At 51.0% G+C, this 15197-nt stretch overlaps 1 protein-coding gene across 1 annotated transcript in view; it reads left to right on the top strand.

Moving 5' to 3' along the window:
• COL7A1 (collagen type VII alpha 1 chain) overlaps positions 1-15197 on the top strand; it is a 60111-nt gene that overhangs the window by 1446 nt on the left and 43468 nt on the right. Inside the window, exons 3-21 of the mRNA XM_036738329.1 lie at positions 183-363; positions 595-754; positions 2670-2763; positions 2865-3026; positions 9252-9415; positions 9510-9639; positions 9921-10037; positions 10190-10336; positions 10486-10602; positions 10953-11102; positions 11293-11427; positions 11766-11912; positions 12102-12227; positions 12455-12598; positions 12784-12903; positions 13165-13308; positions 13585-13710; positions 14055-14201; positions 14308-14430. Coding sequence (XP_036594224.1) covers positions 183-363; positions 595-754; positions 2670-2763; positions 2865-3026; positions 9252-9415; positions 9510-9639; positions 9921-10037; positions 10190-10336; positions 10486-10602; positions 10953-11102; positions 11293-11427; positions 11766-11912; positions 12102-12227; positions 12455-12598; positions 12784-12903; positions 13165-13308; positions 13585-13710; positions 14055-14201; positions 14308-14430 — 2634 coding nt within the window. The remainder of the gene's footprint in view (positions 1-182; positions 364-594; positions 755-2669; positions 2764-2864; positions 3027-9251; positions 9416-9509; positions 9640-9920; positions 10038-10189; positions 10337-10485; positions 10603-10952; positions 11103-11292; positions 11428-11765; positions 11913-12101; positions 12228-12454; positions 12599-12783; positions 12904-13164; positions 13309-13584; positions 13711-14054; positions 14202-14307; positions 14431-15197) is intronic.

Below are 15197 nucleotides of genomic sequence, written 5' to 3'. Positions count from 1 at the left end.
TCCTATGTCCCCAGTCCCCTTATGTTTCTCTATGTTCCTCTGTGTCCCATGTACTCCACTTCCTCTGTCCCCAGTCATTTTCCATGTCCTACCTCTCCACATCACATGTGTTCCTGAAGCCACTATTCTTCCCCACTGATTGGTATCCCCTGAGTCCTATGAGCTTATGTCCCTACCCCTAGTGATCTGCACCAACCTCTATGCTGCTGACATCGTCTTCCTGCTGGATGGATCCTCCTCCATTGGCCGAAACAACTTTCGAGAAGTTCGGGCCTTCATGGAGGGGCTGGTGCTTCCCTTCACTGAGGTCGTAGGGGCTTCTGGTGTCCGCTTCAGTGTGGTGCAGTACAGTGATGACCCACGGTGAGGGCTGGGCCACCTAGGACCCTCACAGATTCCCAGAGATTCCTAGTGTCCCCACCCCCCAACATCTCCTAGGACTCCTAAGACTCTCAGAGACTTGTTTGACACTTAGAAACTCCCAGAGATTCCCAGATACTTTGAGACCCCAAATCTGTAATGAGCCTTCAGAGCATCAGAGAAGCCTCTTTTCCTCAATGGACTCCCTCCTCTTCCTTTACCTCTGCCCCCAAGGACTGAGTTTGGCCTGGATACCTATGGTTCTGGTAATGATGTGATCCAAGCAGTTCGGGAGCTCACCTACAAGGGAGGAAACACTCGCACTGGGGCTGGATTCCGACATGTTGCAGACCACATCTTTCTGCCTCGGCTTGCCCGGCCTGGTGTCCCCAAGGTGAGCCTTACACTATGCCCACCCCACCCCCATTTTTTTTGCTTCCAATCTCTGTCTCAGTTCTCTTCATCTCTTAGAGTTTCTCCCATTCTTCCAAATCTGACCTTTTCCTGGCCCCTAACCCATACTTCTTCCTCATACATTACAACCTTATATTTGATGCCTATGGTCCCACCCTCAGCCCTTCCCCTTCCCCTACCAGGGGAGTCTCATCTCCTGATATGGGTTGACCCTGACTCTTGAACCTGGCTGGCACTGTCTTGACAGTCTGGCTTCTGACCTCATCACTTGATTGAAACTACCCTCTCCAAAAGTACCAACAATTCCTTAACTGACCAGGCTAATGGTCAATTTTTTCAAGCCTCATCCTCATTGGCTTTGCTGTATGTAACATTTGGCACTTGACCACCCTTTCCTCCTGAACACTTCCTTCTCTCTGGGTCTTTGTGACACTGGTTTCTTGGTTCTCCTTCTCCAACTCCTTTACAGGATCATTATCCATATAGCTCCCCTACCTCTGGTCTATTCTAAGGTTCTGTCCTATGCCCTTTTCTCTCTATACTCTCTCACTTCGAGACCTCATCAGCATCTGTAGGATTAGTTTTCATCTCTATGCAGATGATCTCTCTCTCTCTCTCTCTTTCTCTCTCTCTTTCTCTCTCTCTCTCTCTTTCTCTCTCTCTATAGATAGGTCTGTCTCTGTAGAGAGATGTAGATCTGTAGATCCCAGATCTATATATCTAGCCTCAATCTTTCTTGAACTTTATTCCCACATCACCAACTGCCTATTAGCTATTTCCAACTGGATATGCCATAGGTATCTGAAACTTGATGTATTCAAAACAGAACTCATCACTTTCCCCTCAAACCTACTGCTTTTCTCTACTTCACTACTTCTGTCATTGTTCCAGTCACTCAAGTTCAAGACCTCAGAGTTATCCTTGACCTCTTAGGGTCATCCTTGACCCCCATATCCTATCAGTTGGAAGTCTTGTAGGTTCTGTCAACATCCCTTCCAGGTGGTTGGGAGGAGAGGACTCCTGGGTGATTTAGGGAGTCTGGGTCTGTTCCTTCTCTCTACTCACACAGCCACTACCCTAACTCAAGCCCCATCCCTTCTTTCCTGGATTATTACAGTAGACTCCTAGTTGGTTTTCCTGCTCCAATCCATCTTCCACACAGATGCCAAAGTAATTTTCCTAAATCACATTTGTTCTACTTCTCAGTGAACTCCTGAAGCCCTCTTTTGTTAGGATCCAATACAAACTCCTTTCTTTAGCATCTGAAATCCTTTACAATCTGGCCCCAAACCACCTTTCCAGCCTTATTATACATCACTCCTCTCTGGTCATTCTCTAGTGTAGCCGAAGTGGTTTTCTTGCATTCCTTACTCACCACCCTCTACCTCTTGTCTCTGTGGCCTGGTCTTGCTTGCCCTCCAGTCTGGTGTGCCCTCAGCCTCCCTCTTAGAATCTCTGTTTAAAACTCAGCTCAAGTGCCACCTTCTACATGAAGCCTTTCCTGACCTCTCTAAATACTAGTGCTGCCTTGTATATACTTTGTATATATTTTATATTCACACATCTGTGTATCTCCTTAGTAGAATGTAACCTCTATAAAGGCAAGTACTATTTTGTTTTTGTCTTTGAATACCTAGTGCCTAGCCCAGCACCTGGCATGTAGTAGGTGCTTAATAAATGCTCTTTGATTATTCAGAGTCTTGACTGACCCCAAGCTCTGACTCTGGCCTACTCTGTCTTCCAGTCCCTAACCCTGGCTGACCTCACCCATCCTTGGCCTCTACATACCGACCCTGGAGGCCATAGCCATTTCTATCCCTTCACCTCTTACCTTGGCTACCTGTGAACCTGGCTGACTCCACCCCAACCCTGATTCCACCTGCCTCTGCTTCTAGGTCTGCATTCTCATCACCGACGGCAAGTCTCAGGACCAGGTGGAACCTGCTGCTCAGAGGCTGAAGGGGCAGGGGGTGAAGGTGTTTGCAGTGGGTGAGTAGGGCCATAAGGGTTGTGGGGGGTACTAGGGGAGGGGCACAGGGCACCTGACCTGAAATTCGCCCTCTGGATGCCCTGTACCCTCCCCTGCCCAGGGATCAAAAATGCTGACCAGGGAGAACTTCGACGAGCAGCTTCAGAACCACCTGATGTCTTCTTCTACTTTGTCAATGACTTTGGCATCCTCAGCACCCTGCTGCCCCTTGTGTCCCGTCGAGTCTGCACCACCACGGGGGGCACCCCCCAGATCCTGCCCCGTGAGTACGGGATCCCTCCATGCTCCAGGACCTTCCTGGTCTCCACTAAATTACCCAGGGGTCCTCTCCTCTCTACCGCCAGGACTACTGTCTTCTCCCTGCCCCCAAACACATTCCACACCTAACTGAAATGGAGAGAACCTTGGTGTGAGAATCAGGAAGGGATCTCAGCTTCACCAACTGTTCTTCAACTTACTATTCTGCGCCTTCCGTAAGCAGAGCACTGGGCTTGCTCAGTCTCAGGGCAGGTACAGATTAGATGGAAGCTGACGGTCTGGTAGGGAGGTAGTCCACAAACATTAAGAACGTCACTAGAGAATCCTACAGGAGTGTTACATCCCAGGCTTGCCAATCCAGTGTCAAGATTCCTCCGCTTACAAAAGGAGAATGATGTTTATAGACCCAACCCACAGGGTTTGGAACTTGGATCCGTTCCTTGGGATCATAGAGTTAAATCTGGAAGGGCCCTTTGAGGCCACCTAGTCCTTTTGCAGATGAGGAAACAGAGTCCCAGAGAACAATGGCTTGGCCGAGGTCACACAGCTGGCGTTAGAGCCCAGATATCTGGACTTCAGATCCATTCTCTTCCATCATACTGTAGGGACCCTTTCCCCTTCTGGGTCTGTTTCCTCATTTAAGTTGGACTAGCATAGATTCCACTACTTAACTCCCTGAGTGACCCTGGGAAAGTCACTTAACCCAAGCTGCAATTCCCTTGTCTAAAATGAGAGGGTTGCGTTAGGTGATCTCTAAGGTACCTGCCAGCTTAGGTTGATGATGCTTAAGTGAAAGGTAAGATTTCAAGGACAGCTCAGTAGGGGAGTGGGTAGGTGCTGGGCTTGAAGTCAGGAAGACCCATCTTCCTGAGCTCAAATCCAGACTCTGTGTGACCCTGGACAGGTCACTTAACCCTATTTGCCCCAGTTTCCTCAACTGTAAAGTGATCTGGAGAAGGAAATGGCAAGCCGTTCCACTATCTTTGCCAAGAAAACCCCAGACGGGATCGCAGAGAGTCAGTCGGACAAGACTGAAATGACTGAATAACAACAACAGAGATTTCAAGGGGCAAAGAGGGAAAAGTGGGCATTCCAGGCATAGGGGACAGCCTTGTGAAGACGTGGGATACTGAGGGATGAGTACAAGAGGTGCTGAATCTTTTTTTTTTTTCTTGCAGGGGGCAAGGCAGGGCAATTGGGGTTAAGTGACTTGCTCAAGGTCACACAGCTAGTAAGTGTGTCAAGTGTCTGAGGCCAAATTTGAACTCAGGTCCTTCTGACTCCAGGGCCTGCGCTCTACTCACAGCACCATCTTGCTGCCCCCTGGGGGTGGTGAATCTTACTAGGAAATGGTGCCTGCAAATTATATGAGGTAAGACTAGAAAAGGAGAGTAGAATCAGCTTATAGAAGGTTTGAGATCCAGGTAGAGGAATTGGAACTTTATTTAGGAGTCCATATGGAGCCACTGAAGATTTCTGTGCAAAGGAGCGACATGGTCAGATCTATGTGCTAGGAAGGTTATTCAGGCAGCATGTGCAGGATGGATTGGCAGCGGGGGGCTGGTGGGGTGGGAGAGGAAAGGCCTCTACAATTGTCTAGTCAGGGACTGACAGGGGCTTGTGCCGGGGGGATGGGAGCAAGAGTAGAGAGGAGATGGATGTTACAGAGATAGACACCCCAGAGCTGGGTTACTCATTGGAGCTGAGTGGTGAGGAGGCAGAAGAATCAAAGAGAGCACCAAGGTCAGGAACAGGGGAGACCTGATGAATAGTGGTGCCATAGGCAGAGAGAATGCAGTCAGAAGGAGAAGCAGGCTTAGGGGGAAAGATAAGGGGCTCTGCTTTGGACATGTTGGGTCTGAGGTGTTTGTGGAATATCCTGGTAATATTGATGTCTGGAACTCAGGTTTGGGAGCTGTCTACATAGAGGCAGCAGCACAAGTCACCAGAGGGAATGAGATTGTCATCAAGGGAGAGTGGAAAGAGCAAAAGAGAGCCCAGGACAGAGCCGTGGGGAACAGCTGCCTTAGGGGTTGGGGAGAGGAAACGGCGAAAGAGGCAGAGAAGAGACAGGCAGAGGTGCAGGAGGAGAACCAGGAGCATGTACAGTCTCTGCAGCCAAGGAAAGACAGTGTGCAGCAGGAAAGGGGTGGTTAGCATGTCCAAAAACAAGAGAAAGATCAAGGAAAACAAGGACTGGAAAATGGGCCGTGGGATCCAGCAACTCGTAAGTCCTTGGTGACATTAGAAAGAGCACATTCCCAAGGGTTGGGGTTGCCAAAGCCAGGCTGCAGGGGCTTGAGGAAGAAAAGGCTATTGAGGGCAGTCAATGTAGGTGAAATGGTTCTGGGAAGAAGAGAGATGGGCCCTGGCTGGAGGAGAGTGGCTGGGTGGAGGAGAAGTTGTTTTTAGGATTGGGAAGGCCTGAACATATTTGCAGACAAATGGGGAGAAGCCCGTGGAGAAGGTGGGGCTGAAGGTGGATATCAAAGAGACAGTAGAGGCAGGAGGGGGTGGAATTGAGGGCACAGGGAGAGGGATTAGCTTTAGTGAGGAGTAGAGATACCTCTGGGAAGGAGGAGAGAGAAGATGGTGCTTAGAAGTAGAGGTCTAGAGCTGGAGAGTCATCCGACTGAACTCAGAATTGTCCCTTACCCTTTTTCCTCTTCCTAATTTCCTTCTAGATTCTAGCTCTGAGATTCTATGGTTCTCTGATTCTCTAACCTGGTGTATAAACAGTTATACCCCTTTCTAATCTGCAGGACCCTCCTCCGGGTCCCAACCCTTAAGGGTTAAAAAGGCAGTGTAGTGTAGTGGCAAGAGCACGGGGCTTGGAGTTAGGAGAGACTTGAGTCTGAGTTTCCACTTTGACACGTTATAGCTGTGTGATCTTGGACAAGTCACTTCATTTGTGGTGGGTTTTTTTGGCCTCAGTTTTCTTATCTGTAAAATGGGCCTAATAATACTTGCACTGTCTACCTCACAGGGTTGTGGCTTATAAAGTATGGGATAAAGTGTTATAGAAATGGGAACTATTATCATTCTTACTCACACTACCTCCACCTTGTGAACTCAGCTGTGTTTGTGCTTTCAGCCCCTTTTGCCCCTGGAGAAGTGAGGTTTTCTTATTGCCCCTCAAGCTTGGTGCCACCTGATCCATCTGTTCATTCGACAGTCAGTCAACAGGCATTTCTTAAGTGCTCGGTGCATATATCTGTGCTGTAGGCATTTATTTAGCATCTTCTGTGAGTTGGGCAGCCTGGTGTGGTGGATAGAAAGTTGGCCTCAAAGCTAGAGAAGGGGCTGACCAGCATTATTAGGGGGAGTTTCCTCCTGCGGAGGTTCCCTATACTAAGAGTTATCAAACTTTTTGGTCTCAGGTCCTCTTTATACTCTTAAAAATTGAGGACCCTGCCAGAAACTCTTGTTTATGTAGGTTATATACTCGCCACAGTAGAAGCGAAAACCTATTAATATTATTATGAAGATAGTTTTGACTTCATGGACCCTCAAGGGTCTCCTAACCACACTTTGAGAACTGTTGCCCTATAGTAATGAAATCACATGTCCACCGCCTGCCCCTCTGTCTGTGGAAGGCACAGTGCCCATCTCTGAAGGTCCAAAGGAAAAAAGAATGACTCTGTACCCTCAGGGAGCATACATTCTACTGGGTGGTAGGGATGGGGTGGGATACAACACATGGATAATAGAAGATAGTGGTGGTGGGAACAATGAAGATGGCCAGACAAAGAGCTCTAGGAAACTGGAGAAGGAAAAGAATACTTTCAACTTGGAAATCAGGGAAGGCACCATGGAGGAGGTGGTACCTGAGTTAGGCTTTGGCAGAAGATAAGAATTTAGAAAAGTAGAGATAAAGATGGAGGCCATTACAGGTGTGGGATGTGGAAGTGGGAGATGGTATGTTGACTTAAGAGAATTGCAGTCTGGTCAGAGTATACTTGTACTCTAACGTGAAATGAGGCTGGAAAGGCAGGTTAGAGTTGAATTGTGAAGGGCCTTAATGTCAGATTAAAGTGTTCACATTTTTTTCCAGGGGCAATGGGGAGCCATTGACTTTTTTTTTTCTTTTGAGAGGGTCAGTGCTTGGTTAGACCTATGCCTTAAGAAGGCAGCTATGTGGAGAATAGATTGGAGAGGGAGAGACTGGAAACACAGAAACCAAATAAGAGGAGATTATAATGATTTGGAGGGCCTGCTCTAAGCTGATGATGATGAGAGTGGAGCTAAGGTACTGGATGTGGGAGATGCTGAGGAGATAGAATTGCCCGGACTTCTCCACTGTGGAGGGTGAGAGAAAGGGAAGGATGAGATGATTTTGAGGGTTCAAGCCTGAGGCTCTGGGGAGATAGATGGTGGTTTCACCAGTGGAACCAGGGAAGTAAAGACTCGGAGCAGTTGGTTTAGGAGGAAAATCACTAGTTTTCTTTTGAATGCTAATTTGAAATTCTGGTGGGGCAGCCTGGTGATGTCCAGCAGGCAGCTGGGAGACTAGGGTTCCGACCCTGTCACTTGCCTAGACTATTTCAATAGCTTCCTCATTGATTTAAATCTCTCCTCGCATCCACCAAAGTTAATTCTCCTAAAGTCCTAGAGTCTACCACTTACCTCCTCAATAGACTCCAGTGTCTCCTCTTTGCATCTGGGATCAAATATAGATTCCTCTGTTTAGCTTTTAAAGCCCTTCACAAACTTGTCCCAATTTACCCTTCCAACCTTATCATACATTACTCTCCATTTCGCTCAGTCTACGGTCCAGCTATCCCGGCTTCCTTGCTGCTCCTCACACATGCCACACTTCGTTTTCCATCTTGGTTCCTCTGCAGCGGCTCTCCTCCAACTCTGACTTGTGATCCCACTTCTGCCTCATGGGATCCCTTGTTTCTTTCAAAATTCTGCTCAATCAATATGTTCTATGTGAAGCATTTGCTGATTTCCTCAGAGCTAGCGCCCTCTGTCTCACCGTCCCCCCCATCACCTTCTAGTTTATATGTATCTCATCTTCCCTCCCCCCCTAGAATGTAACCTCCTTAAAGGCAGGAATTCTTTCATTTTTGATTTTGTATCCCTAGTGCCTAGCGCAGTGGCCTGGCACATAGTTGTAAATCCTTGTCAATCGGTTGACTTATCAATTCAGGAAAGAGATTGGAACTGAGTATTTATAGATTTGGGAGTCATCTGTATGATGACTGTATGCATTGAAGAAGCAGATAATTGGAGAAGTGGATGAGGTCACCAAGACAGTTTAGGGAATGGCAGAGGGCACAGGACAGAGAGGTTTAGGGGTTGAGAAGAGGATGGAGAACCAGTGAAGGAGACTGAGGAGGGGGTCAAGCAAATAGGAAAATAACTGAGAGGAGCATCACAGGAGTCAGTAGGAGAGAGCATTAAGAAGTGGGAGGGGGCAGCTAGGCGGTGCAGTGAGTAGAGCACCGGCCTTGGAGTCAGGAGGACCTGAGTTCAAATTTGACCTCAGACACTTGACACACTTACTAGCTGTGTGACCTTGGGCAAGTCACTTAACCCCAACTGCCCTGCTTTCCCCCCCTCCAAAAAAAAACAAAAAAAACCCCAAAAAACAAAAAACCCCAAAGAAGGGGAGGGTGACTAACAATGAAAATGGATAAGAAAGGGTGGAGGGATGAGTCTTTCAATGGAGTGTGAAGAGGAGACAGAGGATGGTAACTTGAGGGGATGGCAGGGTCATGCCCAGAGCTAGGGTGACCTCAGGCAATCTCTGAACAACTTTTCCCCAGACTCCAAGGAGGAGAGCTTCTGCCTTGAACAAGGAGAAGAAGGGTGGCCTAATGAGAAACAACAGCACTGTACCTGAAGTTATGAAAACTGGGTTCAAATCCCAGGTCTGATTCTTAGCAGTGTAGGATTTAGAGATGAGACGGACCTTAGAGATCATCCAGTCTCCTCATTTTGCAGATGAGGAGATGGAAGCTCAGCCAGGGGGGTTGACTTGTCCAAGGTCGCAAAGATAAGTGTCAGAGTCAAGGTCACAGGATCTGCCTTCAGGACCAGCTCTCTTCCCACCAAACCTGTGGCTTCTCTAGTCCAAGGCAGCCGCCATTTTGTCCTGAGTTTGAACGGCATCCTACTTCTTGACGTTGACCTCTGGGCGTGTCTACCAGTCACTTTGGGGAATGGGTGAGGGGGTTGTCTGCCATAGTCCTCACAGATGATGCCCTCTGTCTCCCTGCAGCGGAGGGCCTCCCCTCTGGTCCCCGAGATCTGGTGCTATCACAGGCAAGCAGTGAATCCCTCTTGGCTGAATGGACAGCAGCTAGTGGTCCTGTGGTCAGTTACAAGGTCCAGTATGTCCCTCTCACTGGGCTAGGACAGCCTGTGCCTGACCAGCGGCAAGAGGTAAGGAGCAAAGAGGAGTGAAGGCTTGGGAGCAACCAGGGGACCCAGAGGCAGAGGAACAGCCAACACCGAGTCCTGTGTTCCCTGGGAGCAGGTGACTGTGCCAGCAGGGGAGACGAGAGTCCGGCTGCAAGGTTTGCGGCCACAGACTGAGTACCAGGTGACGGTGGTTGCCCAGTATGCCAACAGTGTTGGGGAGGCTGTGAGTGGGACTGCCCAGACTGGTGAGTGATATCTCTCATTGATTTCCCCTGGGGGGGTCCCCCAAGGCTTCTTAACTCCTCCCTCAGCCTGGACCTATGACTGACCCCCATATTCTCCCTTATTCCCATAGCCTGTACCTGCATACCTCACCTAGGACTCTTTTACTCCCATTGATTCCTCCAGCCTTCTTCCCAGGGTTTCCTACTGGCTTCCTTAGCTTCTGATCTCATCCCTATAAGCAAGCCCTCTGACTCCCTGCCGTTGCTACCTTCCCCTCTGAGTGACCCTTTCCCCTTCACAGCTGCACTAGAGGGGCCCATCATCTCTATCCAGAATGCCACAGCCCACACCCTCCTTGTGGCCTGGCGGGCTGTGGCTGGAGCCAGTGGTTATCGAGTGACCTGGAGAAGTTTAGAGAGTAAGATGGAGGGGTATCGGGGAAACTGGGGGATCCCTGACATACTGTGCTATGAATATTCTCCTCCCTTGTGTCTCAGTCATGCTCTCTTTCTCCCACCCTAGCCTCTTACCCTCCTTTTCTTCCATTGAGTATATCCATACTTCCCCCAGGTGGGTCCTCCCAGCAACTGGACATTGGCCGGGGCCAATCATCTGCTCTTCTAAAGGGCCTGAGCCCAGACACAGAATACGTGGTGACTGTGACCCCTCTACATGGTCGGATGCCAGGGCCCTCTGCTTCATTGACAGCCCGAACAGGTGAGGTTGAGAAGAGGTATCTGTTATCAGGGTTAAAGGGCTCTGCTTTTGGCTAGGCCAAGGGAGCCTTTGAGGGAAGAGGGGACCTAGACTTTGTTGGGAGGTCTAGTGTTCATCGAGGTGCTGAACTTTCCTGTGTCCTTGGCCAGAACTGGGCATCACTCAGAACTTACAGACGGTCATCTTGGGCCCCACATCCATCCAAGTATTCTGGACCCACATCCCTGAAGCCCAGGGCTACAGACTGGAGTGGAGACGAGTGAGCGGTTAGTGAGAAATAGTGGGAGAGTGTTGAAGAGTGGGCAGTCTGGGCCTGGACCATAACTATTCCATTCACCCCCTCTGAAGCCATCCTTCTCAGAGTGTTTTTTGATTGGCTCTGAGTATGAGGGAGAGACACAGTCCTTGCCACAAGGACTCTCTCTGAGGGGCTTTGGGACCACTGAAGGAGAGGGAGCAGCCATTATCCTCAAGCAGCCCTTGATGTGAGGAAGAGACATATCCCCTGCCTTAAGGGAGCTCCCAGTCCAAGGGGGAGATTTGGCAGCTGTGGGTCCCTGGAATTTGTGAGAAAAGGTTGGCTCAGATGTTCAGGCCTTTGAATCTACCCTGCCAGGCTCGGAGCCAACACAATCGGTGGTGCTGCCCACGGATGTGACCAGTTACCAGATTCAGGGACTGCAGCCAGGCACCGAGTACCGGCTCACACTCTATACCCTGTACGAGGGGCGTGAAGTTGCTACACCTGCTACCATCTCTCAAACTGGTGAGCTTGGTGGGCACTGGGTAAGATCTTAGGTAGGCACAGGGAGAGGCCCTGTGTAGCCCAGGGTGAGGATGCAGTAAGGGGTGGCCCGGTGTGTGTGGGGTCAATGATGCTCCTATTAGGAAAGGTTCCTATTAGGGCCCAGTGGGAAGGGCTCTGGATTCCAAAAGAATTCTCCACTCCCACTTAGTGCTGGAACCCGCCCTGGGCCGAGTGTCTGATTTACGAGTAGCTGAAACATCCACATCCAGGGGACTGGTTAGGGTGGTCTGGAGCTCTGTGCCTGGGGCCACTGGTTACCGTTTTGTGGTACGCAACACACAAGGTGAGTGGGGGACATGTTTTTCCACCTCCTTGGGGACTGGAGACATTTGCCCACTTGCTCTTCAGCCAGCGATCTCCCCCTCCAAGTCCAACCTTCTTCCCATTGGGCTCCTCCCTCTAGAAGGCCATCCCAGAATGACATGCCCCCACCCTCCACCCCTGCCACTCTGTTCCTAGGGATCCAGAATGATGTATGCAAGCCCTCACTTGTTCTGTCTGTATCTGTATCTTTCTTTGCCCTTGTGTGCATATTTCTGTCCAGTGACAGTCTCTGTCCCCATACTTGTGTTTCTGTCCCCTTGTCCCTGTTTCTATGCCTTTCTTCTTCTGGTCCTCTAGATGGCTCCGAGAAGACACAGAGACTTCCTGCTGACCAGACAAGCTTTGAGCTGGACAGAGTCCAGCCTGGTGTGAGCTATGTAGTGCGTGTGTCGGCCTTGGCAGGAAGCCGGGAAGGCCCTCCTGGCGTCCTCACTGTTCGTCTTGGTGAGGCTGGGATATGCGGATGTTTGTCCTCCAAGGGCTGCTAGAACTCCTGGTGCCTCTGGTGGGGGTGAAAGGCTCTGTTAGCCCTAGAGGCTTGGAGGTGGTGGGGTGGCTATAATGATGAAATGGGCAAATGTGTGAAGCAGTGGGAGGGAGTGTCTCAGGTCAGCCCTCTCCCTGCTCACACAGACCCTGAGCCCTTGCCCAGAGTCCCTAGACTTCGAGTGGTAGCATCAGAACCGGGCCGGGTCCAGGTGTCCTGGGGCACAGTGCCTGGAGTTAGTGGTTACCGGCTAAGCTGGCGGCTGAGAGACGGTTAGTTGGGAAGAATCAGGGTGGGTGAGAGGCTCAATGGCAGGGCAGGGTGGGACGGCATTGGCTCAGCCTGAGGGGAAGGGGTAGGGGTGGGAGGAAGTGAGGATCTTGACCTGAGTGGGGAAAGGAAGGAGACTGGAGACCTGTAGGGGGCCATGGGGTGGGCGAGGTCGGTCAGAACACAAGGAAGAGGATCTCCAAATGGATTCGTTCTTCTTTGGATCTAGGCCATGAGTCTTCCAGGACCCTGTCTGCAGATACCACATCCTTTGACATTGGAGGGCTGCGGCCAGGGGCCACATACCAAGTTTCAGTGTCTGCTCTACGGGGTGCTGACCAGGGTCCCCCCTCAGTCATCACCATCCTCACAGGTGAGACCCTGACCCCCTCCCCCTGGACTCTCCCTCCTCAACTCCCCCAAATGCTCCAGTGGTTTCCTCCCACTTAAAACTCTTCCTTCTTGTGCTTCCCCTGGTCTCCTTTCAAGACCTCCTCTTTCCGGCTACCACTAATGCCTTCCCCCAGACTCTCCAGTCTACCCCCTTGTCTCCCCCAGACTCTCCAGGATCTGTGGCTGGTCTTCGGGTGACTCATGCTGGGAGCTCATCTGTCAGGATCAGCTGGACTGGCGTCCCAGGAGCCACAAGCTATAGGATCTCTTGGCACTCAGGAAGAGGTGCAGGTTTGGGTGGGGCAGGGACTGTTGGGCCTTGTTTTTGTGGGTCAGTGAGTGTTCATCTCACTGCAATGGGGGTTATCCAGACAGTATGGAAATCCCTGTGCCACCCCACTAATGTGGGGGCACTCAATGTCTAGTTGGGGTTGGAGAGGGGGGAATTGTTCTTTATGGAGAGGGGTCCCTGGATGGCCAGGGTGAGAGGGTCATCGTCCAGCTAGCAGTCACTAGCGCTGCTGGAATGTACTGTTGGTCTCCCAGGGCCAGAACAATCCCAGCTAGTCCCTGGGGAAGCTTCAACAGCCAAACTCGATGGGCTGGAGCCAAACACAGACTACACAGTCAGAGTGACTGCCCTGGTGGGCAGTTCAGAAGGGGCAGCTGCTTCTGTGGCTGTGAGGACAGGTAAGCTGTCTCTAGTCTGACTCTCGGACCAGACACTCCCCAGACCGACTGGCATTCTCTCCAGTGACTGATTGATTATGCCACGTCTCAGACTGGTCACTTCTGGACTGATGACCCAAATCAGGACTGATTACCCTTAACTCCCCAGTCCCTATTCACCTCAGCTCCCCCTCTTTTGAACTGGCCTCTCATGCTCCCAGCCCTACTCTTGATACCAGTTGGACATGTGATCCCATGATCCTGGCCCCTCTGTGACTTGGATCCCTCGTCCCCCAGCCCCTGAGCCTGTGGGTGCCGTGTCCAGGCTACAGATCCTTGACTCATCCAGTGATGTTGTCCGAGTCACCTGGGTGGGAGTCCCTGGTGCCACATCCTACAGGCTGGTGTGGGGAAGAAGAGACGGTATGACCCCAAATCCTCTGGCCAGCCATCTCATCCTGCCTCCAGACCCCGATTCTCTCCACTCATTTCACCCTCTCCCGGCACCCAGTGTTTCACTGATCCTTGATCTCTTTCATTGACCCTAGGAACCCCCTCCCCCACAAAAAGATCTCATCTCCCAAACCCTCTCCCTCTTTAATGAGTGATGGGGAAGGTCTGACCTCCCTAAGCCTGTAACCGACAGTCTTTGTCATTCCCTGTTCTTGGCCATGTGTGTCCCATCACCCCCACTCCATGCCCCTGTCCCCCATATCCCTGGTCCTGTCCCACCCGGTTTTTGTCCTCTTGTCATCTCCCCTCTGTAGGTGGCCCAGAGAGCAGCCGCATGCTCCCGGGAGACACGGATTCAGCTGAGATTGGAGGCCTGGAGGGAGGCGTCAGTTATACAGTCCGAGTGACTGCGCTGATAGGGAACCGCGAGGGGGCGCCTGTGAGCCTCATAGTGACCACACGTATGGCTTGGAAGGGCCCCCTGGAGGGGGCGGATCCTCTGGGAAATGGGCGGGGCCTGACTCTCAGCTGGCTGACTCTCCCTCCTCCCTTTCCCTTTCCCTGCAGCGCCGGTGGCTCCTCCTGCCCCAGGCTCACTCAGGCTCCTGCAGAGTGAGGCGCGGGCACTGCGCCTGGCCTGGGACTCCGTGCCCGGGGTCGGGGGGTTCCGGCTCCGCTGGCGTCCCGAAGGTGAGGGGGGCTGCAAGGCAGAACCACCGCTCAAAAGCCCCTGGGAGGGGCGGGCTTAGGAGCAGGAGCCCTGACCCGTCTCCTTCATCTGCATCTCCCACATCTGTCATCTTCGTCTCCTGTCCTTTTCCTCTGCCCATCTCCAGTTTTTCCTTCCATCACTCACCTCCCATTTTTGTCTTCCATTTCTCCTCTCTCATCTCTCTCCCCATCTCCCATCTGTCTCTCTCCATAGCTCCCATCTCTTGGCATCTCCTCCTCACCTTTTCTTTTCTCCTTCTGTCTCTGTCTCCTCATCTCATTTTCCTGTCTCTCACCATCTCTGTCTTTCTCATCTTTCCCATCTCTCATCTTCTCCAGCTTGCATTTGCTTTCTCTGTCTCCCTCATCTTCCATCTCTTTCTTCCCCTATCTCCTGTCCGTCCGTCCGTTCTTCTTTCTTTCTTTCTTTCTTTCTTTCTTTCTTTCCTCTTCCCATCTCCTGGTCCCTATATCCTCCACCGTACATCTCTTTTCTGGGCATAGTGGATAGAATGCTGGGCCTGGGGTCAGGAGGACCATAGTTCAACCCCAACCTTAGACACTTCCAAGTTGTGTGACCCTGAGGAAGTCACTTAATGTCTGTTTGCCTCAGTTTTCTCATCTGTAGAATGAGGATCATAATAACCCCTATCCACCAGGGTTGTTGAGGGGATCAGATGAGATAGTAATTGTAACTTAGCGCCTGGCGCTTAGTATAGGCTATATAAATGTTATCTATCATTATC

Source organism: Trichosurus vulpecula, chromosome 9 (genome assembly GCF_011100635.1).
Source record: "Trichosurus vulpecula isolate mTriVul1 chromosome 9, mTriVul1.pri, whole genome shotgun sequence".
NCBI lineage: Eukaryota > Metazoa > Chordata > Mammalia > Diprotodontia > Phalangeridae > Trichosurus > Trichosurus vulpecula.
Note: the sequence above shows the minus strand (reverse complement) of the source record. Positions and strands in the feature narration are given on the sequence as shown.